Consider the following 26,854-nt stretch of genomic DNA (forward strand, 5'->3'; position numbering starts at 1 on the left):
CGGCAATGTGAGAGAAGGCCCTCTCTCCCATCCTGACAGTCCGAGCTCGGGTGATAGATGCTCTTCCTGAGGTCATAGATCGTAGGTTTCTAGAGGGTTTGTGGAATCTAATCCTGTCATGTAGGATGATGGGGCCTGTATCGTGAAGGACTTTGTGAGAAATACACAACAGTTTAAAAGTTGCTCGCTGTCTCATTGGGAGCCAGTGGAGCTCACGCATGCATTTTTTTGCTGAGTCGTATTTCCTTTTATTACAGATGGCTTTGGCAGCGGCATTCTGAACCAACTGCAGTTTGGAAAATAGGTAGTCTGCCATTCCCACAAACAGTGAATTACCGTAGTCCAACCTACTCATCAATAGAGCTTGGACTAATGTTTTCCTGCAATCTGTCGGAACCCAAGGAAATAGTCGTCTAAGCATCTTCAAGAGGCCGAAACCTCTGCCGCAAACTATGGAAACATGAGATTTCATGGATAAATCTTTATCAAGTGTTATTCCTAAATTTTTAGCTTTTATAGTTGGGTTGGGAGGCAAGCCCAAATCACTAGGCCACCAACTGTTGTCCCAGACGTGTGTGCTTCTGCCGAACAGTAGAATTTCAGATTTGTCAGCATTAAGTCTAAGACAATGGTCCTGCATCCAAGTTGCCAGTTCAGTTAGGCAGTTCGTCAATCTAGTTTTTGAGTCATCATTTTCATCAATGGTAACCATCAACTGGGTGTCATCCGCATAGGAGCACATTTCGACACCCCACTTTTTGCCGATGGTTGCCAACGAGGAGACGAACACGTTGAACAAAGTTGGGCTCAACGATGCCCCCTGAGGAACTCCGTATTTTATAGGTCGTGGGGGGATGTATAATCACCCAGGCAAACTGATTGGGTGCGATCCGCTAGGAACGATTGTAACCATCCAAGTGCTTTATCTTGAATTCCTTTCTCTGCCAAAGTATTCAATAGTTGATGGTGGGGTACGGTATCGAAAGCCGCTGATAAATCAAGGAGTATCAGAACGACTGTACTACCTTGATCTACCTTGGTTCTAATACTGTCTGTCACCGCCAAGAGAGTGGTTTCGGTGCTGTTATTTGTCCGAAACCCTGTCTGTGATGCGTCCAGCAGACCATTAACTTCCAGAAATGTGGAGAGTCGTCTGTTGACCAATTTTTCCAGGACCTTTGATAAGTAAGGTAACTGGGATATTGGTCTGTAATTGGCCGCATTGTTAACATCTGCCCCGGCCTTCTTTACTAAAGGGGTGACTAGGGCCTGTTTCCATGATGTTGGGAATTCGGCAGAACTGAGGGAGAGATTGAATACTCTGGTAACTACTGGACATATTACAGGGGTAAGCTGGGAGAAAATGTGATGTGGACATGGGTCACGTGGAGAACCAGACTTGACCTCTAGCATGGCCTTTTCTACTTCCTCTTCTGAAAAAGGACCAAAAGTATGACAGACAGTATGTGCAGCAGTTGGTATATATTGGTCAATTTTTTCCATCTTTGGTTTTGGAAAAGAGGCATAGATGGTATCAATTTTTTCACAGAAAAAATCATTGAGCTTATTACAATTCTCTTGTGAGGGAGTGAGGTGTGCGGAGAGATTAGTTGGGCTGCATAATTCTCTTACAATTTTAAAAAGTTCTTTTGATGAATTTTTATTCTCGGACACTCTGCGTGTGAAATAGTCCTTTTTTGCCTTTCTAATCGCTCTGTGATAGAGTGCTTGAGCTTTCCTAAAACTATCTTTGGTCTCATCTGTCTTAAATACTCTCCATTTGTGCTCAAGGGAGGTGCAGTTTCTTTTTAAAAGTTTAAGCTCAGGTCCGTACCATCTCTCTGATTTTTTGTTGCCTGGTTTATGACGAGATTGGATGGTCGAACAGTGTTCAAGAGCATTTTTAATATTATTGTGAAGAAGGTCTATTTCCTCCTGGATATTGGTACTTGTACAGGAGGGATGTAAAAAATGATTACTGAATTTATCAAGTGTGAAGGACTTCCAGTTTCTTGTGTTTGCTGTAAATGCACTATGTTTTGTAGTCTGGGGGGTGGGGAGATTAATGCGGAAGGTGATCATATAGTGATCGGTCCATACCAATGGGATTAAAGGGTCGATGTCAATAGATTCGATATTAGAAAATATCAAATCTAATGTATGCCCTGCATTGTGTGTTGGTTGATGGACTCTCTGAGATAACTGCAGGATGGACATATCTTCCACTAATAGATTCGTCAAGGAGCTACTGTTGTTATCCAGATGTATATTAAAATCTCCAAGGAGGAGGATGTTCTTGTTCTTCAAACAGACAGGCATGATCTGTGTGAGTAACTGTGAACTAAAGTTTAATGTACAGCCCGGAGGATTATAAATTAAGATGCCTCCAAATAGCACACTGGTGTTTATGGACACCGTAAATGCCAGAGCGTCATAATTTCCAACCGGTGCAATACTTTCTTGTCTGCCTGAGAGATAGTCTCTAAACAGTAGAGCTACACCGCCACCCCTTTTCTTAACTCTGTTAACATTCAGTATCTTATAGTCCGGGGGAAGGGCTATGACTATGTCTGGGATATTGTGGTCATCTAGCCATGTCTCAGATAAACACACTAAATCTGGTTGTTGTTCATTAAGAAGGTCCCAGATATACGTGGAATGTTTAGGTAGTGATCTTACATTCATATAGATGCATTTTAAAGGAGATGTGGATAGATGTAATGTCACAGGGTTCAGTGTAGGGGTGCATTCCCATCTACAGTTGTAACAGCTAAAAGGGCCATAGGTATCCATAGGACCCATGTGAGCACAATCGTGTGTATTTGTGATCGTCTTACCAGACAAATACAGCAGTTCACGGCTTGTATAAGTAAAATTTCCACTTGATTCTGGGGCCTCGCTGATAATTTGGGCAGGGGTCGTGGCCCCTGGCCCCGGTCGGCCGCGGACGGGCGCAGACGGGCTTGGCTTAGGCGCGGCTTCGGCGCGCATCCGGCGCGCCCGCTGTGCCAGCCCGCTGCGCCGTCTGGCCGGAATACACATTTTATAGTGTGTGAGGAGGGTGGGAGGGCAGCGCGACTAGAGCGCAGCCCCAGCCCCAGCCCTACCTAAGATGGCGCCCACCTCGGCAAACAGCAATTCCCAAAAGACGGCTGGGCGAGGCAGGGCAAAGGAAGTAAAGCGTGGAAGAAGGTGTCAGTGTACCTACATCAATTCCCCAGCTAAAATCACTATTTAGAGCCCCCCAATTTAAAATGTTATAAAAACGCTATTTCGCCGTTTTTCCCCGTTTTTCACACCCAAAATCGTCAATACATCTGCCAAAAATAAAATCACTCGCAGCCCTAGTGTCTCTCACTAGGGAGAGCTCTGAAAGGCAGCGAGGGCTTGAAAAGACCGGCTCTAAATAGCCTGGGAGGGCGGGAGGGCAGCGCGACTAGAGCGCAGCCCCAGCCCTACCTAAGATGGCGCCCACCTCGGCAAACAGCAATTCCCAAAAGACGGCTGGGCGAGGCAGGGCAAAGGAAGTAAAGCGTGGAAGAAGGTGTCAGTGTACCTACATCAATTCCCCAGCTAAAATCACTATTTAGAGCCCCCCAATTTAAAATGTTATAAAAACGCTATTTCGCCGTTTTTCCCCGTTTTTCACACCCAAAATCGTCAATACATCTGCCAAAAATAAAATCACTCGCAGCCCTAGTGTCTCTCACTAGGGAGAGCTCTGAAAGGCTAACTACTCAACTGGTGCTTCTAAATACACCTACCCCGGTGTACCTGACCCAAGCCTAATACGTGGGAAGGAGTAAGTAAGTAGCAGTTTAAGTTAAGTTGGTTGTGCCAAGAATCTGAATCAAGAATTCTCTTTAAGGGTTTAGTCAGCTCCGTACCTGGGTAATAGAATGCAGGAGGTCTGGTATCTCTCTTTCAGGACTCGATATCCCAGCAGCCCGCGAAGGCGGCTTAGAACACCGGAGCTGGATTTCTCAGCAGGAGAAAAGACAGCGTCTCTCTCAGTGCGTCAAAAGGGAGGGGTAGCGTCCGTGGGCTCTCTCATCAGCTGGGCTCTCGGGCAAGTGGATAGCTGCTCAGCTCCAAAACCACCACCGTGTGTTTGCTTAAGGCAACGTTGGTATATTTATACCTGAAAGGTGCCAGGTTTGACGTAAGGTTGGACACAAGACGTCAATAAAGATGTCACTAAGAACAGGCCGTTCTTACAGTGCTTCACAGGAGTTCTAGGACGAAATCAAAACAAAAGCAAATGGGGATTTCCCAGGTTGCTGGAGGTTTGGTTTGTTTAGAGAACTTGTTGTGCTTTCTAGGAGTCCGGGGAAGTAGCCTTGCTTAATGTGACTGCATGGGCTACAACTAAATATGGATATGATTCCTATGCCATTATAGGGATATTATTGATTATAACCGTACAAGGGCATAAAATAGAAATATCGATTTAGGTTCCTAGATAAAAACACAATACTCTTTTATGTACAGGAATTTTTTAGAAATATAGGGCGCCCTGAATCTTATGATTCTTCTGTGACACTGTCTTCGATCTCCAGAAGGGCATTGAAGGAAGTTTGCCGTGCCCACCTGGAAGATCGACGCTGGTGTCTAGAGGGGAAAAAGGCCTCTGTCATCTATCATCAATTCTTGTTGCAAAATTCTGGGCTACAGCTTTATTTGTCACTCAACCAGACAAGCTATGGCAGAATGCTTTTAGCCCGTTTGAGAACTGGAAGCTTTTTTAGGATGTTAACTTTTCCTAACCCAAATGATTGGTCGTCACAATTAACGACTTGTCCGTGTGATGATTCTTCCACTCAATCAATCATACATTACGTTCTGCAGATTTTATGAGTGGGGGCAGAAAAGATATCTATTACCTCTTCTTAAATTTTGGAACCTGAGACAATGCAGACCAGCATTATTTAAACTACTCACTTTGTCTGATGAAATGACTATTATTGCTGTGTCTAGATACCTGAAATTTGTGATTAAATGCAGATCCACTATGGTTTAACTGTAATCCTTATGAGTTTTAATGACTGTTGTTTTACTATAGCATCCTTTGAGTGAGGGGTGTGCTGTATTCATGAATTATGTACTGTATATAGCTTTTTTAATATCAACTGTAACTGTATCACTGGGTGGGTTTATTCTATCTGCTTTTATGATTTTATTGTAAAATCGAATAAAGCTACCTTTGATTTGATTTGATTTATAAGCATGCTTTCTCACAAAGTTCTACCTCACCAGTCAATCTATTGGGTCAGGACATATCGCAACAAACCCCAGCTCCATGAGAATGAAGTGTTTGCTCTGCTTTGTGAAAATATGAACTGTCTACCTGTAGCAAATAGTACAGAACTTATCCAAGACCTAACTGATTTACCTTCTTAACCCAATCAAAAAACTGCATTAGATTCCTCATTACCCCATAAAGCTGAGGCTCAGGCAGTGATATGTCCTATAATTACTGACTTAATAAAGCAGGGAGTCATAGTACTAATTGTTAGCAGATACCCAGATTTTTCCTATACAAAAGATGGGAAAGACCAAAATGTACAGATTTGTCCACGATCTTAAGGCCATCAATAATGTGATTATTCCTGGCTTCCCTGTAGTCCCAAATTCAGCAACCATCCTTTCTTGCATCCTGCTAGCTGCTAGTGGTTTACTGTGGTTTGTATATGTTTCACCTTCTTTTCCCTTCCTATGCACAAAGAGAGTCATCAGCATCCTGAAGATCGAAACAACAAATTAGACAATCCAATTTTTTATTTTTTTTAATTTTTTTTATTTGGCAACACAAAAAGAATTGTACATAAAAAAGACATATTCATAAGCATAGATTATACATTTATCGACATTAATACTTCTTATTGTTAATACAGGTCATATAATTGTGGAAGCAAAAGAACATAACATAATGGTTATATAAAAAAATACATTGAAATAAATAGAAATAAAGAGTTGTTATTTTATTGTAATTATCTGGTCCTATTATTCCAGCCCTCAATTGGCTCCCAAATTCTTCCCCCTCGCATCCTGGCTTTTTTCCCTCTACATGCATAAATTCTTGATTATAGATCCCTAGATATCTTGTCAGCCATATTTGGAAATTAGGGGGATCTGCCTCCTTCCATCGTGCTGCTAGGATTATTCTGTACCCCGGTCCCCAGAAAGAGGCATGTTTCCTCCTCCTTGCTGTGCATAAGAGTATTGTCATATCCTAATAGATATAGAGTGGGTGATTCAGCTATGGCATGGCCGAACACTTCTTGCCAAAATTCCGCTATCATTTGTCTGAAAGGTGTTAATTTGTCACATTCAGAGAACATATGTATCAGATGTGCTGGACTAGTACCGCAACGAGGACTTTCGGAGTTTGCTCTTTTCCCCCCAAGTATACAGTTTCGCGGGTGTGTAGTATAGATTATATATTGTCTTGTACAACTGGGCCTTTAAGTTAGAGGAAATAAATAATTCGGATAAGAGCTCTAATGACATATCAATATCGACATTAGGATTGTTAAGTTTATTTGCCCATGTAGATTCAATATGCTCTAAGTCATCCTTCTTACTTTCTAGCAACATATCATAGAGTGTGCCTATCCTGGATGCTGATTTCCCCTATACAATCCAATAAGGGGATATTTAACAGAAAGATATTTGGGATTTTTATATTGAGGATAGTGTTGATTTGGATAAACTTAAAAATATCTGAATTCGGGATTAAAAATGTGTCTTGAAGGTGCTGAAACCTAGTTTCTGAGACACCCTGAAGGAAATCTCCTAGAGTTAAAACCCCCAAGTTTTCCCATCGCCTGGAGATATCATCATTAGCTTGTCTTGGTAGCACAGATGAGTTCCATAGTGGTGTGTACTTATTAAATTTTGGGATTTCAAGTTGCCTCGCTGTTTTCCTCCAGATTCTCCAGCACTCTTAATAATCTTGAACTTAACCTTTTTATAATATGAGGGTTCTAATTGTTTTAGCGGCAAGCCTTTTGCCTTGTTTCCTAAGGCTAGTTAATATATCAATGGTATAGCACTTTCTTCTAGTGTTGGATCTGCTGTATATATATTGAACAAGGGTGACATTTGCTGGAGCATAGTGGCCCATAGGTAGAGCATTATATTGGGGATTGCTAGCCCACCTCTGTGTACCGGGAGGGATAGGTAATTTAGGGCCCTTCTGATTTTCCCATAATTCCAAATAAACTTGCTCATTTGATATTCTATTGCTTTAACAGCTTTATCTTCAACTATTAGAGGAATAGCGCGAAACAAATACAACAGCCTAGGTAGGATGTTTATTTTCAGAAAGTTTCCTCTCCCGATAATTGAGAGGTGGAGACTGTCAACCCTCTTTAGATCTTTCTTAATGTTTTTTAGTAGGGGTTCATAATGTAAATCATTAATGATCTCTACATTACGTGATATACATATACCTAAATATACCGCGTTATCTACCTTCTTTGGGTCGTAAAACTGAATATTGTCAGTGCAAATTACCATGGTTTTATCCCGATTGAGAGAATATCCTGAGATCTGCCCGGAGGCTTGTGTAATAACCTCAATTTCAACTATAGCCTCGGAGGGGTAGGGTGTTATTACCGCGACGTCATCAGCATATGCCAGAACCTTAGTGTCGTAAGAATCTACTGTGACAAGTATAATTACATCGCTTGCTATCAATTTGAGGATCAATAGATTGTTGTATATAGCAAACAAAATCGGAGAACACGGACAACCCTGTCTTGTTCCTCTTAATATTTCAAATGGCTTAGATGCCTGTCCCATCACTAGAACCCTGGTCTTTGGTTCGTGGTACATTGCCCTAATTGATTTAGTGAGACAGGGTCCAAAGTTGGTTTTCTCGAGCACCGCCCGTAAGAAACCCCAGGAAACACGATCGAACGCCTTCTCGGCATCGAGTAGGATAATCGACATTCGGCCCCCCGTCGCATTCATGATATCAAATAGCGATATAGCCCTACAAATGTGGTCTGTGGTGGACTTACGGGGAATAAATCTGTGTTGCCACTGGATGACAAGTTTTTCGATGACCCTCCTGAGCCGTTTGGCCAAGATTTTTGAGTATATCAAATTTATTAAGGAGATTGGACGATACGATGAAGGTGATTTTGGGGGCTTTCCCTTTTTAGGGAAGATAACTATATTTGTTACCTTCCATGAGTCAGGAGGGATGCCGCTTACTTGAGTCCCTACAAATAGATCTACTAGATATGGTGTTATACTTTCTCCAAGAATTTTGTAGATTTCTAATGGGAGTGTATCAGAGCCCGCAGCTTTTCCCGAGGCTAGCTCTTTTCAAAATTTTCCCTAGTATCGTCATCGATAATCTTATTTGATTCAATCTCAGTTAGCCATATATTAAGGGCATCTCTTACTGCTTCTTCATCTGCCTTATCCTCATTCTGGTATAGTTTCTGATAATATTGCCTAAAAATGTCTAATATGTCTTCAGGTGTTGTATATTCCTTTCCCTCTACTTCAATACTAGTGATTGTGTTATGAGATTGCTTCTGGAGAGCGCGTAGAGCTAGCTGCTGCCCCACTCTCTCCCCATCTTCATAGATTTTATTACGATTTGCCTGGAAGATCTCAGCTGCTTTTTGAGTAAGCTTACTATTTAGCGTGGTTTTTAGAATCAACATTTTCCTCAGGGTAGGTCGCCCATCCTCTCCCCTCCCTATTAAATTGGTATGCTCCTCCTCAATATTAGCTAGCTCTTGCATCTGTTGCTTGTTGTCATTGTCGTCATCTTTCCTACGCTTAGCTACACAGCTAATTGTTTCTCCCCTTAGGGTAGCTTTGAAGCAAACCCAGACTGTGCCCCTGGAGGCACTATATCGGTTACAGTCAAAAAAGCCCTGAGTCCATGTTTTTACATATTCAACATAATCTTTATTTACCAGTAATTTTCTGTCAAAAGTCCAGCTTGAGCATGGTCTATTTAGATTTGCAGTATCAAGTGTGAGGGTCAGCGGATTGTGATCAGAGATCGTTTTAGGAAGTTTGATTATTTGTGCTTTGTCGGAGCAGCCTCTGGTTATCCAAATGTAATCGATCTGGACATACTTGTTATGTGGGTGTAAAAAGTAGGTGCAGCGGGATCAGTTTGTTGTTTTAAGTCCCAAATATCAATTAGGTCTAATCTTTCCTTAAGTTGAGAGATGGCTTTAAACATTTTTGGTTTTCGTCCGATATATGTATAAGAGTCCCGGTTTGGTCGCAATGCGTTATGCCCCAAAGAGATATTAAAATCTCCACAAAATATTAATATTCCGGCCCAAGAAGCTAGTTCCATTTCCAGTTCCTCAAATATAAAGGGGTCATCTTGGTTAGATGCGTATACTGTACAGATCGTTATACCTATTTTTAACTCTATAATAGCCCATCTACCTAAGGAATCAACTAACTTGCGTTTTGCCTGTCCCAAAAAAGGTCTGGCTAAGATAGCAACACCCTGGTTTCTAGATGTCTGAGTTGTGGTTGCCAATATATTGTATCCAGGGATCTTTAGTAAGTCTCTTTCGCCCCAGGGAATGTGGGTCTCCTGAAGACACAGTACATTGAATGAGTTTTGATTAATTATCCCAGATAGCCGAGCCCTTTTGTTCCTATTGTTGAGTCCCGCCACATTCCAAGAACATATTTTCAGTTTATCCATAATCTCTTTTTTTTATTTTGGCTTCGATAAAAACATGCTATTATGTATTTTTTCAGATTTTTACCTTCAGTGAAATTATGCCTAACATAGAGATATTTTATTTTATTTGTTGTACCAATTTGGTTGCTTGTTTGAGTGATTTATCCCCACCCCTTGCACCCCCGACCCCCCCTCGCCCTCTCCTCTCGCCGCCCCCCCAGAGTGAGGCGCATAGACTCCTTAAGAGTCCGGTTGATGATGTTGCCTGGTTCAGGTGGAACCAGGTTGTAGGCACCTATGTAATCAGTAGCTTCAAGCGGCTGATAGCCTCGACCCCTGTGCCTGCCTGTGGAAGTGAAGTTTTTTAATTCACTCTGTGTAAGGTTGTCAAAGAGTTGTCTTATTAATATACATAGCTGTAATCACCCTATCACTTCACTTCCTGTGCTTTTCATTGACATATATTGCCAGTTGCATATTATTACATTTTAGACATTTTACTTATGATTTTTATGATCATTACTAACTAAATACACCATTTTTAGTCCTGTTTTTGTCTGAGTTTGTGAGTTCGTTTAAGTACGCTTCTGCTTGTATCTCACTGGTGAAGCTTCTTGTAGTGCCGTTAATGATGACCTTTAATTGTGCCGCGTTCTGCAAGTGAACGGTGGCACCAATTTTTTCAAATAGTGTAAATAACTGTCTCATCCTCCACCTTCTTTCAACTGTTGCATGGGCGAAGTCTGGTCTGCAGAAGAACGAAAAGCCTTTATATTCTTTTTTATTTGTCAGTCCAGTAAGGTCAAAAATCGCTTCACGCAATAGAAAATTGCCAAAATTTACGAGCATTGCTCGTGGATACTGTGCATTTGCCTGTAGTCTTTTTGAAAGGGTCAGGGGAAAGCGATGGGCCCGTTGTATTTCTTTGGCAAAATCCCAGGTTTGTATCTCTGGGAATGTTTCTTTCAACAATGAGATTATGTAGCCCCTTGGATCATTCCCCTCTGCGTTCTCGGGAGTCCCAAGGAAACATAGATTGTTGCGTCTTGCTTGATTTTCATGGTCTTCGACCTTCATCATTAAATCTTTGATTATCCCCTCCTGCTCTTTCCCAAGTGTTTGTAGAGCGGAAACATATTTCTCGAGATTTTCCGTACGTATTTCAACATAAGTCATTCTTTCTGAGATCTCAAGACAAGTCACCCTGACTTTTTGCACCGCCCCTTGTAATTTCTGGATGGCGATGTGGTTTTTCCTGTTATCGTGTTTGACATCTTCTTGAAAGCTTTTGATCGATTTAAGCACGTCAATCAAGGAGGGTTCTGATTGTATTTTCCTACCATCCCCGGTATCTGACTGCGGAGTCTTAGATGCTTTTGATTCAACTGCGAGACCTAGGTTAGAGTTTGATTCGATGAGATCATGTGATGAAGTGGTCCTGGGCCTATGACCTGTCTGATCTGTGTTGCTGCCTTGGTCAGTAGTGTCGTCATATATAAGTTTCTTCTGTCTCTTTTGCTTTTTTCTTTTCCTTTCTTGTTTTCTTCTTGAAGCACTGTACTTTAGCGCTATGTTCAGTTTCTTTAGCTCTGGTTCTGATAATTCGACTTCTGATAGTTTGAGGGCCGAGGGTTCCGGAGATCCCATACTTATCTGTCCCAGCCTTTGTAACTCACTTGAAGTTGAGGCGCCAGTTTCATAGATTTCCGAATCAGAGCCAGAACCAGAATTAGACTTGGAGGAATGATCATTGGCCTGGACAGGACATTGAGAGCGGTTGAGTGAGGATGGCTTTTGCTCTGCATTGACATCTTCTCCAGTGCCACTATCAGCCATTAGCTCACCTGTTAGTTCAGACAATTGTTGTGCCTGATGTATATTGCCTGTGTCATGGTCGTTCATTTGTCCGGTTTTTTCGACCAGTGTGCCTAAACCGGAATCTATTTTTGTGATCATTTTGTGGCTGACCATCCCATCCATTTCTGATGCCGTGGCTGCGTCCTTCGCTTCCTTCACCTCCCCTACTGGTGCAGCTTTTTGTGTGGGTATTAGAGATGGGTTTGAGCTAGGCTTTCCATTTATTGAGTTTGGCTCGCTCGTGTTGTTCAAAAATGCCTCTTTGTCCTTAATTTTTTCGTTAATTTGACTTCCTGCTTTTGCGGGGGGGTTACTTCCATGGGCACCGGGAATTTTTGTTTTATTAGTTGTCTTTTTATCCGTGACAGTGGGCCCACCACCCTCCCAGCGTCCGATAGTTCTTTGGGCAGAGAGCTAAATATGCTTGAAATCCAAGGTTGAGCGTCAGTTATTTGCCCACTGGTTTTTGCGGCACTCTTTAGATTCTTTATTGCTTGAAGCCTCCTTGTCTTTTTTGCCATCAGGTCTATTTTCTCCATCTTATCTGTTTTATCTGTGGTGTTTCTAGTTTCATGCAGGTTATCTGGGTTTTGTAGGTGGCTACCTATATCTCCAGTTATATCACAGTCAGTATCCTTTTCCTTCTCGTTCACCTTCTCTAAGGGTTTGGTTTTTCCTTTCTCCTTGTGTCCCCTTCTCCTTGTCTTTCTCCTTGTCTTTATCCCTCTCCTTATCAGTCTTGATACTTGAGCCTCTAGTGTCAGGTCGGCTGTCAGGTCGGTTTCCTGTACCCTGGGAACTATGGGAAATCTGTGTGGCTTGTGCCCCTCCAGAGCTAGTGTCAGTGTCATTGTTGCCTTGCCCCCCTTGGGTTGCTAAAATGTTCTGCACCAACACACTCCAGACCAGCCTCACTCTCCATGTTTATCCTTCTTCTCGTTCTGCACCTTATTTTTCCAGCCCCCCGTACCCCAACTTGCCGTAGCTCACCTCTGCCGAGTTGTATGGATTTCCTCCTCCACTTCCGATTCCGAATACCCTCACGGAGCGCTCTCCCCACTTCAGCCACTAGCAGCGTGCGACCTTGGAAGCGGGAGAAACAGAAGGCAACAAGCAGCATTGGGTATTATCGATCACCTCCGGGTCTCCTCTAGGTCTCCTGTTGTCCCTGTTCCCGCTCCTCAGCACCTTAGCACCGGGACTGTGAGCGGAGCTTTTGCGTGGCCACAGGGCGCAGAGCTGAGATTTCAGACTGCCGAGCATGGATGCTGAGGGATTGTCGATCCTCCTCGAGGCCGGATCGGGGATGGAGTGGGCCTCCGACTGCCTCTGATGCTGATGCACAATCATGAATCCCAGACCCCAGCAGACGATACCGCTGATGAACATCTGTCCTTCACACGTAGGCAGGTAGGCAGACGGATCGGCTGGGGCACATTTGTAGTAGCCTTCTTTCCGGGTTTGTCTCTTTGTTTTGTCTCTTTGTTTTGTGAGGGAAGGAGGAGGGGAGGCACTGATGAGCAGCTCCTCTGACAGCCCTTCTGACACAGCTCCTTCCATAATGTTCCGTTTCTTATTTCTTGTTTCTCGCTCAGACTTCCTCCTCCCTAAGTTCAGCCACATTGTTGTAGTAGGGAATAGTGGGGAATACGACAGAGCTCCGTATTCTCACATACCATACCGGCATCTCCGTAGGTCCATAGGTCATATGCCAGCCATGGCCACGGCCCACGGCCCCCGGCTCCGGCATCGAGATCAAGCTGTCTCTAGGCTGTCTCTAGGCTTCACCGCTCACTCATAAGCAACACTAGCATCCGACCGCTGCCTACACATATACGGCTGTGTATAGGCCTGTAAAGCTGTAAGGCCGTAAGCTGAGCGTGATCTTTGAGCGTTACTCAGACTGACCAGCAATGTTCATAGTTCATGGTTTCACAATCTCATAAAAACTCATCCTTGGGCCATTGGACAATTTAGGCTTCTTTCAATGCCTTACGTCATCATACCTCCAACAGCACTGAAATTTGTCACATTGCCTCCACAACAGATCACTGGGCGCAGACAGGGAAGCAGAGGTCAGGACCAGTACCTCGCCGCTTCAAGCCCCAATCACAATGGCGCCAATTATTTATGTGCCAATGTGGAAAAAGACAGTGAATGCACCAATTACTCAAGCCTCATTTTAAAGAGACCTTGAAAGGTTCCAATACAGACCACATTGAGGGGAGAAGCCCAACCCATACTTCAAATACCCACTGTGTCCTCGGACTCGAAACAATCACTTACATAAGGCTTCTAGGGCAACCTATTGACGACTCTCATCAATTTTGGGTATGCAGGAATGGGCTATCTTCATCCATTTTGGGTATGCAGGGTCGGGGTATCTTCTTGTAGGTTATGCAACTACTATCTCGAGTCCTGGCTGCACTTGCTGTGCTGCTGCCCCCACCTTGCAAATGACCGACATCACCTCCTAATTCCTCTCTGTCAAGGCAACGGTCTTAGAAGCTGCAGGACGGCATCTGACAAGTGCTTCACTAATCACACCCCACAGTCTTTTGCAAGGCTTGGGAAATGTATCAATATCATCCGAGCCGCACTGCCCACAGCCCAGTCCACCCAGCAGAACACAACCAAGAACAACGTGACTCCTGGTGAAGAAAATATAAGCTTTGACTAACTGATCCTGGCAAAGGAAAAACATACTGCAAGAAAGACATGTAAAGAGCCTATAATTCCTCCACATTGGACCCAGTTGCGGGTGAGCTCCTTCCATTTGTCTGTTCTGTAGCCACATATTCCCATCTTGTTGAAACTTCTCAAAATATTGTATTGACTAAAACTCTTGATTGTGCTCCATACCTCTGTTGCTTTTCTTCACCACTAAAATGCTAAACCTTTTTACTGTCAGATTCTCTTGCTAAGGAATATTGTTGCTGATTACCTCTCATATTACTTTTCTCTGCTGCCCCACTTTAAACCAGGAATGTCTGATGTTCACAGGTGAGGAAGGTGAACCTTGTGATTATCTTGTTGGAACTGAGCATGTAACAAAGCCCATATTGACCTAATGAATGCATTACTACTGAAATATGAAATCATTTATTTTGTGAATGGTTCATGTCTCAGAAATGATGAAGGTGTACTGGTAGCAGGTTACGCTGCGTTCACTGTATATACAATTATTAAAAGCCACAATCCGCCAAATGTGAAAGTTGCCAAGCTCGTTGCACCCGCTCTGGCATGTATCCTGGCCAAGCAAAATATTGTAACTGTGTTCATGGAGTCAATGCATGAACTTGAAGTGACACATGAATTTGGGCTTCTCTGGATTCAGTAGACTTTCCAGACAACTGCATGTACCCCATTAAGGATAGCTTGTATGTACAAAATGTGGTGAACACTTTAATGCCAAAAGTTGGCTTTAGTGAAATTTACTGCACGCCAATATCCACATGATGATGCATCCCGAGGAAATGCCCTCACTGATTCAGCCACCAGGAAAACAGTCTTAACAGAAAGCAATAATGCTGATATGCATGTTAAAAAGACTGATTTATTTCCTTTGCCCTCATTAAAATATTTGTCTATATTGCTGGAGTAAACCACTGAGAGTAAAAATCAGTATTGGATGAAGCGTCTTACAAGTAAGCAGGAAAGAGTGAAGAGAGACACTTCAAGGTATGTAGTCACACAGATATTTCTACTCCCCAACCTTGCACAGTTGTATCATGGGGTCTCTCATGTGAGAAGACATGACTTGATAAGTGCCGCTGCAAACCAGTGGTATACACCATTCTTTTCTTCTGTGGCCCCAAATCATTGTCATTTGTGTGCATTTGCCAGTCCCATATGCTGAGCAAGGGATTAAGCTCACTCTCTGGATGTGCCACATATTCTTATGTTCTAGTGAATGTCAGTACGTTTTTAGGGTAGGTGGAAGCATATGCCTGCTCGAGAGCAGATGCCATCACAGTTGTAAAGTGGTTACTTAAGGACTTTATTCCCTGTTTTGGAATACTGAGTCAACCCTTTAATGACCGAGGAACACAGATGATTTCATCAGTAGTACAGGAGATTTCCAAAGCTTTAAGGATTGATTAACACTTCCACCACACCTATCACCCTAAGTCAGAAGGCAAAGTGGAAGAAAGCAATGGTACATTCAAGAACAAGATAGCATAGATATTTTCCAAAAAACAATTGAAATGGCCTGATTCCTTGCCCCTAGCTCTGTACTAACTACTGATGCCCACTTCCAGACGTGCACCAAACCCCAGGTCAGGCCCCCACCCAGAGCTGCTTCTACTGCTGGCCTGCCACCTATCAGTGGGCTGGATCGCTGTACCCAACCTCCTTGTCTGCAGGACCATACCTTTGGGTCGTGGTGGGAAACTTATTTACTGTTGAATGGAGAGTTATCAAGAACCCTAGCTGTACTGTTCCTAACCTTGAGCGGAGGTGGTGCTTTGTGTATGAAAATAACTCCTGCTTGCTGTTGCTTGAGAAATATTACCAAAATATTAATCTTTCCTCATGCTGGATTTGCACATACGTTGCTGCAAATGCCCTGAGAGGTGTACATTTGATCGGAGTGCCCCTTATCAAAAAAATAAGTTTGTCTTGTCTGTTATATCACAGGTGCAGACTGCCGGAACTTGCTAGCAGGTCTCTAGAGTTCTTGCTGGGGCTTAAAAATTACAAAAATCCAACAGGTCACTATAATCCCAAGATTACTCATTTAGCCTTTTCTGAAAAGGGACAATTTTGTGAACATTGATAAACCACTACCTGGAGTGTGTGTGTAGGCCAAAGTTAATGTGACATTGTTGTAGATACTATACATCATGAAGCAGCCCTGAATAAACATTATCTTCCTACTGGAATAATGTTTTGCAAGTGTTGACACAGAAAAAAGCAGGTGCATCCAACTGATGGTCCGACGTGCTCCATTCAGTCCATCGGAAGCGTCGATCAGTCTCTCTGACAGATGCAGTCTGACTGACTGCATCATAATGAGACGGTTGGACCGCTATACTAAATGTTGGTAGGACCGCCGCTGACGGTCTGTCAGTGGCGGTCCCACCGACAGCCTAATGAGGCCCAAAGTTCCAAGGTAGTCTTACATTGTTACAGAGAAAAGAGCCTAACACTTGCTCATTAGTGCCTGTCTGTAGGTTTCTGTCTGCCACATGTTCCTCCTTCCATTCACTTGTATTGGGAAAAGGTGTATACATGGTGCACAAGATATACACTGTGCCCCAAAATAAATGGATTTTAGCATTGTATTGCTCCAACTTACCAGCGGGCAAAGCTCAGATCCTTTGATGTTGCTTACTCGCTGCTGAGTATTTTTTCATTAAAAGTGTTAAACTTCTACACACCCTCTTCTCTGTACAAGAATCTTGTACATTGATCCGGAAATGTCTTCACTTGGCGAGCCAGGCAGGTGCCGAACAGGACTCCACATGATGGCCCAAGGTGCCAGAGACAAGGGGGGATTTATCCTGGGGAACTGGGGTGGAGCACACTGCAGCACTGTGCGTGGAGATTCAGCTGCATAGCGTAAGCATGTTGAACTAACCTGAGGTGAATTCTAACTGTGTTCACCATATTGTGCTCACTTGCACTGGACGTGTTGTCTACTATTTTTTTTTATGTGATAAAAGTGCAATGATGAGGTCATCCAGATAAGAGACAAAGGGAACTTACACCAATGGAAGGTAGGTATGGGAGGAGCCCAAAAGCAAAGGTTGTGTGTCTGCAATTCCATGTCTCCAACCTTTTCTGGTATAAGGGCTACTTATGTACACTGAAAGCATACCGCGCTACTATCGTTTTCAGTGTAGTAATAGTGATCACATCAGACAAGATGACAATAGTGGATACCCCATTAAGATTACCCACATCGATCACCTCTGTACATTAAGCAAGGTTGCCATGATTAATGTGAAAAAGACTTCAACAGTTTAGACTGTTTCTACATGGGTAATACATGACAGCTATAGCTGTGGTGACCCTGGCATCTGGGTAATAATATAAGTAATAAGTCTCCCCAGTGCTTCTATCACTCAAAAATCAGCTTTAAATATTTTTTAGAAATGCAACCGTTTTTCTCCAAACGTCAGGATATGAGTTCTGCAAATACACACTAATCGATTTTGGGATACATGTATCAATTCAACCAATCAAAACCTAATTTAGTAGGTTAGGCTGTGCTCAGGCAGCTACTTGCAGGTAGTTGGAGAGCTACTCACTGGAGATGCCTGGTTTAGAGAGAGTGGGCTTAAGAAATAGTGTGGAGATGGGGAAGATATGCAGGAGCACCAGGATCCACAGCACATACCCTTGAATGACGAATGTGCGCAGAAAATATGCCTTCTGATCAGGCTGCTGTAGCTCCTTCCATAGTCCTTCAAGGTGCACAAGAACAAATACAAGGGGATCTTCGAGTCTAAATATACAAAACATTTACTCTCCCCTCCACCATTTCCTCTCCAGCGCCCTTCTATGTGCAATCCTGAGTCCTGTTTTTCGATTGAGCCTGTAGCAGCCCGCATGCGCTGCTCTGGTGAGACTTTATGTAAACAGTAAAAGGGTTTTAGAAAGCTCACCACACGCTTGTGCGTGTGGTTTGTTTTCTTTCACAGGCTATTCGCTTTTGTGTGCGTCTTTCTGAGAAAGACAGCACGCAATTGGGAAAAGGTGCGTTTGCTCTGCCCACGGCCTATTGCTTGAGGTTACCCGCACAGGCCACATCTGTTTTCAATTCTCGTGCACAGATGTGTGCGTGTTAATTAAAAACAGATCTCTCGCTGTGGCACCCGCGCGCACCACTTGCGGGCTTTTTTCTGCTGTGAACTTGTGACTCAAGCCCTCTCTAGCATTTCTCTGCAACTGAAAAACATACTGGACCATGTGCACCCCTAGACTGGCTTAAAAACACTTTTTTGGAAACCCCTTGTCTTTGAGTGTGTAAAACATGATCTTCTAACTGTACGGGGAATCTCCTGCTGCTCACTGCAAGGAAGGCTGTAAAGGGGATTGTTGATTTAAGGACAATAGGCGCTGGGAAGGGCAGGGCTGGACTGAAGGCCGCTTTTCCTTCAGGAAGTGAATTTGTAGTTGCTAAAACGTAATGAAATTGAAGGTCTATTTAAGTGCGTGCTAACACTTACCACCGCCATTTATTTTTCTACTGTAATTATCTGATCTTTTTGGCCACCTTTCAGTCCTTGTATCATGCAGTTATAAATTATTTGCAGCTGCATATGTTGGGTTTTCAGCCCCTCCTAAATATCGTATCTCTGGCCAAACGAAAAGGGCAGTCCACCCACCAAAAGTAAAAACATTCCCAGTGATGGGCTCTTTCAAGCCTCTAAGCCTGTGCAGTTCTTTGACCATGCCCCTTGTGCAGGAGTGGTTTGGTTTGTCTGACTTTGGACACATTTCTGATTTGTCATGGATAGAGACAATCTGATTGCCTTCTCTTGTGCCCACCTCTTTGATCTCCCGTCTCCCGTATTGTTTCCCAGATGCCGTCACGTGCCGCTGTCATCTGCGGGTCATAAACATTCCAGTGCTTGAAAACGTTACACGTTAATCTTTCACTAGTGCTCAGTTTGACAGCAGATTTGTGTTCCTGTAGTATGCGGATTTTCATATGTTCACTCATTCTTCTATCCTGCTGCCCTCAGTCTTTGCAGGGGAGTGCGGTTTTACTTCCGTTGTGGGTGTGAACCATGTTTCTCACCTACGCTGCACCTCAGTGCTAACCTGGTGTTTTAAGTTCACTTTTTATTTTGTTTCGTTTCTGTTATGCGGTCAGGCTCGCAGATTATCAGGTTTTAAGAGCCTTTATTTAGTCTGCCATGCTTTGCTTACTCTCATGCAGTAGAACTGCTGATGGTAACTAGTTTGCAGACTCTACTTCATTTGCTTGTCTGTGACTGAGCGATCTCACCCAGTGCTTCTATGTAGGTTCGTGATTCTTCCCTCTTAAATTTGAATGGCTTTGCAAGTTTTGGTATATTTTGTGACTTTAAAGAGGTTTGGTTTGGCCGTCTGGTTCCTAGACATTTGCTTGCCTGTTGGCAGTGCTATATCATAGGTTGGTGGCAAGTGAATCATGGCTTATAGTGATTTTGTAGAAGAAGAACATTTTGCTGAGTTCAAACAAATTCAGCGGTGGAAGGATGCAAGCCAACCAGTCAGAACACACTGAGGGAAATGCTTCTAGCAGAGCATACACATGGATAGTGAGGACAAGTGTTACAATGGGAGCAGGGAAGGAAGAAAGACAAAACAATCCAATCATGAGCAACAGGCTGACCCAAAGCCCTCGGTTTTGAAAGCAGTAAGGCTTGCCAGCAGGTGGTTAAAGCTGTCTGAGCTCAAACATAACAAGTATTGGCATAGCCAATAGGTCTCACTTTTGGGACTTTCTAAGTATTTAGGTATGCAGCACAATATCCTTGGTGCAACAACAACTGTTGCATGGCTAAACACTTATAAGGTCCCAAAGGGAAGACCTATTGGATATGCCAATTCTTGTCTTTTACAGTTGATGCTTGTGTTTTTCTAAGATTAAGGGCATCAACTGTTTTTTGCCATACCAAGCACAGTTACAGTAGGTACTAGGAGTTTCCACCTTCATGTAGTCTGCTAAATTATTATATGAAACTAATAAACAACTTCCCGGTACAATTGCAAGGCTGAGCAATACACAGTGAAGCTATTACGATGCTGAATAGCGACCAAATAATCCTAGGGAAACAATAAAGTTGAATAGACAAAAAAATGGAAAAAGGGTAAGAGCAGCCAATACCATCAAAGAACACAAAAAGGGAGTCACAGGAAACTGCAAAGACCAAGTTGAAAGTTGAAAAATGCAGATAAGAAATAACAGAAGAGCAGATCACAATAAATTAACTCTGCGTATGACTGAGAACAATAACCAACAAAAGTGCCTTTATGATCATGAAAGCCTAGAATCGTGACATTGATGTGTCAATTCCTCAAATGGTAATACCAGATATATAAATCAGCAAATCGTGGCCACCACTGCATTGAAACATTTACTTTTGAATTTGCACTGAACACTGACAGTAAATATAGCTTGGTGTAATGAAAGTAGTTAATGTGCTTCAGCCCCAGTGGTTAGATCATGAGGAGCTTTCGTTATAACCTCTTGTAGGAACAATTTAGTGACTGTCCTAGATTAAAACTGCTATTCACATTTAGAATGTCATTTTGCATCCTCAAATAATATTTACAAACCCACTGAGAGAGAACCAAATATGAGCAGCCACTTAATTCCGATGGGCCTGGTAACAGCAGTAACTGGCCTCATTAGGTTTCTGAGATATGTACTCCGACCAGGATGAAAGTCGAGGCCGAAATGAAGAATTACCAGGCGTAATTAGGCCAAAATGATAGATTCTCCTGGTAAAATTGTGGAGTAGATATATCCTAGTGGCTAAAGGAACCTGGGACTCAGGGTAGAGCACCAGCCTTGGCGCTTGACTCAACATTGTGTTTTTTTTATTCTATTCTTTTTATAACGTTTTATATAGCTTGAATAAGAATTTAGTGGATATAAGAGCACTTTACATGAACGGGAAGGTAGGATTTAGATGGGAGATTAAAATTGTGTGATTCAGGGCAAATCACTTAATCTCCCTGAGCCTACAAATGTGAAATGTAATGTGTGTAAAATATGCTTGTGTGATCTCAACTTCATGTGCAAGAGCTTGTAGATCATAATTGTTTGTTTTCTGCTTATTTGTCACTGACTCATATTGTGGTATAATACGTTGTATCATGTAGGTCGAAACTAGTTCTATTTAATCAAATCGGTGTTTATTGGCATTCAATTCTTATTCAAACCTAATTTTGGAACACAAATGCAACGTTTTCTTGAAAAAAGTCATGTATTAAATCGTATTACTGCAAAAATAAATAATTATTTTATAAATACAGTAAACGATATATTGTGGATTTTTGTCTTCTATAAGTTGGACTTGACATCCAGCAGACGTTTACAGCCTATTTCATTGGACACAGTACCAATATGAATATCCATACCAAATCGAATTTTCAGTTAAAAAATGAGAGCATCGAAGGCTCAAAAACAAAGACAGCTAAGTCAGGTGGGTAAGAAGAAAGAAACCTTTTCACTCGCATTGTATTATAAAGTATTGCTGTTTCATTATTTATTGTTAAATAGAAAATACTGCATTACACTAAACAATCAGCTATAGGTGGGGAACACAGTATGCCAGGCAGATTTGCAAACAAAATTCTGTAGCTTTCATTGTAAATCACTCAATTCCCCTTCTTGGGTTGTATGCACTCCTCTGAGGTAAATATATTTCTAATTCTTGCCATTATGTTGGTCAAGCACGTTAACCTTCCTTGATCAACCAGATAAACTATGGGCCCGAGTCATCCAAAAATCGGACGTCTTTTTATGCATGGGTGTAAATATTTATTTTTGGTAAATGACACCCATTCCAAGTAGTAGACCTGGAAAGTAGTGTTCAACCGGTTTGTTGGGCAGTCTGGCATTGCCAGATGGGAAAGCTTGAAAAGACCAGTGTATCGCCATTCTAAGTTGCCAGGTTGCCAGACTACCTAACAAGCCAATTCAACTCTGCTGGAAAGCTGCCCCAATCCGAGTTTTCCCAACATATTACTGGGGTTTACACAGACTGATGTACAAACGCTCATTTTTATTCTTGACCGGAAAGCCTTTTTTCTCTGTAGAGAAACACATTTTGCTACATCTTCATGAAGTTTGGGGGCGATCTGTTCCCCTCTCCTCCTTCGAATGGGAGTTACTCAAGCCCTTTGCCAGAATAAATCCCGAACCATTTCGAGATTAGAGTCACTAGTCTGTAGAGTTTGTACACATTTTCAAACTCTCAAGGCAAACCATGCCTTGATCCGCTTACCTCCCATCCCTTGATTGGGATTTCCTATTGCATAATTTCATGCAGTTTTAGTCATGGACGTCATTTAGGGTTCGCACTGGCTTTGCACCCTCTGGCCTCAGAGGTGGCAAATTCAGTGCCAGCAACACTATGGCAGCTGGGCTCAACTCTCTTCGTTTTCTGTGATTTTTTTTTATTACACTAATAATGAATACATTAAATATATTTTTCACTAATAGTGTAATAAAAATAGAGTACAATAAGCTGGAACATGCCCTTCCATGGCAGCTGAGGTAAGTAAAAATTTTTATTAAATGTATGTTGTGTGCGTGCTTGTGGGTGAGAGTGTGTATGCTTGAGAGTATATATGGGTGAATTTGTGTGTATGTGTAGGTATGTGTGTGAGAGTGAACGTTGAGGTCAAAGGGCGAGTGATGTCACTTCTGCTACTCCTTGGATTTTGGTGAATTGACGTCCATGGTTGTAGCATACAATTACACTGTGGTAAAACCATTTACACCTGCCAGGTATCCTTACGTAGATACCTAATAGGCATCCATGGTGTTATTGTTGCTTCATATGGATTTTGTCGAAAGGATGCCCAGTGTTTTCTCAAGACAATCAGGAAGTTAAAAAAAAATGCAAACTTCCTTAGAATTCCGTTATGTTTCTGAGAAAGAACACTACTGCGAAATATATCATGAAGATGAAAAATTCAAGTTACTGACATGTAGCCGTGGTTTTACAGTGTTGGAATCTTTCATAGATTCTCATTATTAAATTATTATTCCACACCATTAAAGTTGGAGTCCCTCTGTAACTGTGATATAGCAGTATAAGTCAATGACAGTTGTACTAGCCATCAGAAGTTCTCCTTTTACTAGCACATCCACCTCATTAGAGAAAGTCCCAAAGTTCAGCCAGTGATGCTGAGTGCCTTGTGACTCACGTCTTCTAGAGGAGTTTACACCTTAGATGTCTTAGCACAAGAAGTGGAAATACAAAACCTTAGATGAAATGACTAAGGTGAGCCTCCTTTCGGTGAGATGGATGGGTCACATGTGAATCTATGAAATATACCAATGCTGGAGAACCACAGCTACAGGTAAGGAACTCATGTTACAGGAAAATCTTTATAGAGTGCTGAAAAATATATTATGAGTTGATTAGACTTTTTAGGTTTGTCCGTACACCTTTTTATGTCCAGTAAGTGAAGAGTCCTTTCTGCTGGAGTCATCAAATTACATTTTTTTTCTATATGACAGGTTCCATTAGATGAAACTTGGTTGGTAAATTAGGGGTTAGTTCCTCATAATCGCTACAAAATTTGGAGAATGGGCTCCATGATAGTGAATGCCTGAATCTTATCAACGCATCTCACTGAAGTCATCGCCAAAAGAGAACACAGTTTTTCAAAGTGAGGAATTTTAAGGTGGCTTTATGAAGAGGTTCAAATAGACTTCACATTAGCTGTGAAAGTACTGTATTTAACACCCAGGTTGTAGGAGGTGCTGAAGACGGTGGGAACATTTTGAATGATTTGTTCAGGAATTCTTTAACAATTCTGGGCAATTTTAAAGGTGGTTAATTTTGAGTTATTTTGCAATGTGAAATAGCTACAAGATTAATTCTGATGTAGACATGTTTAAGGTCTGACATTGCTAGGTGCAAAGGTTACGGAAGCATCTTGTGGCTTTGGATTTGAAAGGAATCGAATCAGTGAGAAGTACACAACATACATAATTGTTTCCATATAGCAGCAAATATTTTATTTATTGACATAGCCCTGGCATGCATGAGGACTTACTTACCCTCCTGTGGGATGTTTTACTGTCTAGAGTGATTGTGGGTTAGGATGAAGCACTTCATATCTGGATAGAAGATCCGTTGACAATTTTAGAAGAGTTGGCCGGTCTTGCGCTATTTGGATAAGATGTGAGAACCAATATTGTCTCTGCCACTACAGGGCTCTGTAAATCAGTGTGCAGGGCTCTGCTTTCATTTTAGCTATTAGCTTTCAGAGTAAGGGAATCAGTGGTATAGAATAAGCATACATCCTGTACTACTCTATAAAAAGAGCAATCCCCCAAAAATGTAGCTGTGCGTGCCTGCTTGCGTAAAAACAGCATTTGTTGTTACTCGCATTGCGAATAGATCTATATTTGGTTTGCCTAGTGTTGACATATTTGATTAATCATGCTTTCTTTCAACTCCCACTCGTGACTGTCTTGTAATGTTCTCCTGAGATAATCTGCGTTGTCATTGTTGATACCGGGAAGTTGTTCCGATGTCAGCATATTTCCACTGTGAATCGCTCAATGCCATCATTTTTAACCTTCCATTGATCGAATCTGGCAACATGTTCCATCTTGTTTCCTATTTAAAACGCGGTGTTGGTGTTGTTGGTTCAGACTAGCACAATTCAGTTTGAAATGTTTAGGAAAAATCATTGTAATACCTTTCTGAATGCCCCGAGCTCGAGCACGAATATATGCCATGTCTTTTCCATGGGTGTTAGGAGTTCTATTGGGGACATTTTTTTTAGATGTGCTCCCCAAATTTCCAACGAGGCATCAGTGGTGACCTGTAAGTGACCTTTGTTAAAGGAAAGTTATATCCACACGGGAAGTGCTTCTTTCATCTTGTTTGTCGCTTCTACTTTGTCTGGTGTCTGCCTACTGATTGTCAAACTCTTCCTGTATATATCTCATATGCAGTCTGCAGAATTATATTAGTACTGTACAGGAGGAGAGGAACCCTAGCAGTCTCTTCAAGAGGCGTAATACTGTCTACTTGTGTTACAGTATTTTCTTCACTAACGCAAGAGGACTAGTTGTCTCTCGATCGAGGGATATGCTTTTGCAGTTCTTGTATCTATTATGGCTCCTAAAACATAAATTCTTTTTGATGGTGTTAACTATGACTTGCTTTCCTTTAATTGGAGACCTGCGGGCCTGAATAGGTCTATACAGGCATCCATTGAGTCATTGGAAGATGCTATAGATACACACTTGGTCACCCAGTGGTCTATTAAGGATAGACTTGATGGACCACTCTTCAAAGGAGGGCCACCACCTTCGCCATACATTTTGTGAAAATTCTGGGTGCTGATCGAAGACCAAACAGAAGTATTTAAAATTGATCGTGGCAACTAGCTACCTCAAATGAAAGTAATTTGCGATGTTTTGTGTGGGTTTGAATGTGGAAATATGCATCTTTGTGATCCAATGATGCCAGGTATGTTTATCATTAAAAGGTGTAGCACTTCCTGCAGTGTGACCAGTCTGAATGTTTTCCTCAAGTAAAGCTTGAGCTGGTGCGAATATAGCATGGGTCTCCACTCTTTTCCAGTTTTCTTTTTTACCAGGAAGTATCTGGAGTAAAACCCTACATGTTGATGCTGTTTTGCGATTATTTCTTTGGCTCTCTACTATGGCATGGGTTGAATTTATGCCTTCAGCAAATGTAGTTTCTTGAATTTTAGTTTTGAAGGTGGAGTTGTTGGAAGATGCCAAATGAACCACAGGGTGTGACTGTACTGGATAATATTGAAAATACATTTGTATGTGGCAATTGCCTTCCAATTATTGATGAGGGCAGATATTTTCCCCACTACTGGGTCTAAAGTTGGTATTCAATTTTGTTAATATAGGTGTATGTGATGTTAATGTATGCCATAATATATGTATAACAATGTCAATTCCAGTGAATGCAATGTCAATGTGCGCCATGATATATGTGCACATAATAATGTCAACTACGGTAAATACAATGTTGATGTACGCCATGACAAATGTACGCATAAAAATGAGAATGTCAATAAATGCAATATTAACGACCACCATGTTATATGTATATGTAATAATTAACTCATGTCATTGCTGTCGAATCCGCCCAAGAGGATTCCCCCATCGACCCAGAGTCAGACATACATGGTCAGACAGGCCCTGTGACCTAAGACCAAGACTATCGATTGATATTTCAAAGATGGGGTTACACTTAGAGCAAAGACAAAAGTGCAAACAGGTAAAACCAGATCGATCCCACAGGTAGGCAGTTACACCACAAAAACTCTGATGTGATTGGCCCCAATAAAGCACATCTGATAGGGACATCTAGCCGCAGAACCCTTACCTTAGAACTTCCAGGCGTCAGTTGGATCCGGAAGATTTTTGATAGCAGTACCCCTGCACGCCGACTCTGCATGACATGTAGGTGTTGGGTTTGTCTTTGTGGTGACATCCGTGTCATCTATATAGGCACCACCTTAAAACGCTGACATCAGTTCTTTTCTTTCTGCTCCAACCAGCACAGATCTTTCGGAGAGAGCAATTTTTGACAGACTTTTAGCGACGGCCATGACCCAAAGTTGTGCTCCGACTGC

General features: G+C 42.2%; 1 protein-coding gene across 1 annotated transcript in view; it reads left to right on the forward strand.

Moving 5' to 3' along the window:
* HFM1 (helicase for meiosis 1) overlaps window positions 1–26,854 on the forward strand; it is a 2,890,879-nt gene that overhangs the window by 2,109,499 nt on the left and 754,526 nt on the right. The window contains exon 29 of the mRNA XM_086925623.1: window positions 21,553–21,687. Within this exon, the coding sequence (XP_086781749.1) occupies window positions 21,553–21,687 (135 nt within the window). The remainder of the gene's footprint in view (window positions 1–21,552; window positions 21,688–26,854) is intronic.

Source organism: Lissotriton vulgaris, chromosome 1_1, assembly GCF_964263255.1.
Source record: "Lissotriton vulgaris chromosome 1_1, aLisVul1.2, whole genome shotgun sequence".
Lineage (NCBI taxonomy): Eukaryota > Metazoa > Chordata > Amphibia > Caudata > Salamandridae > Lissotriton > Lissotriton vulgaris.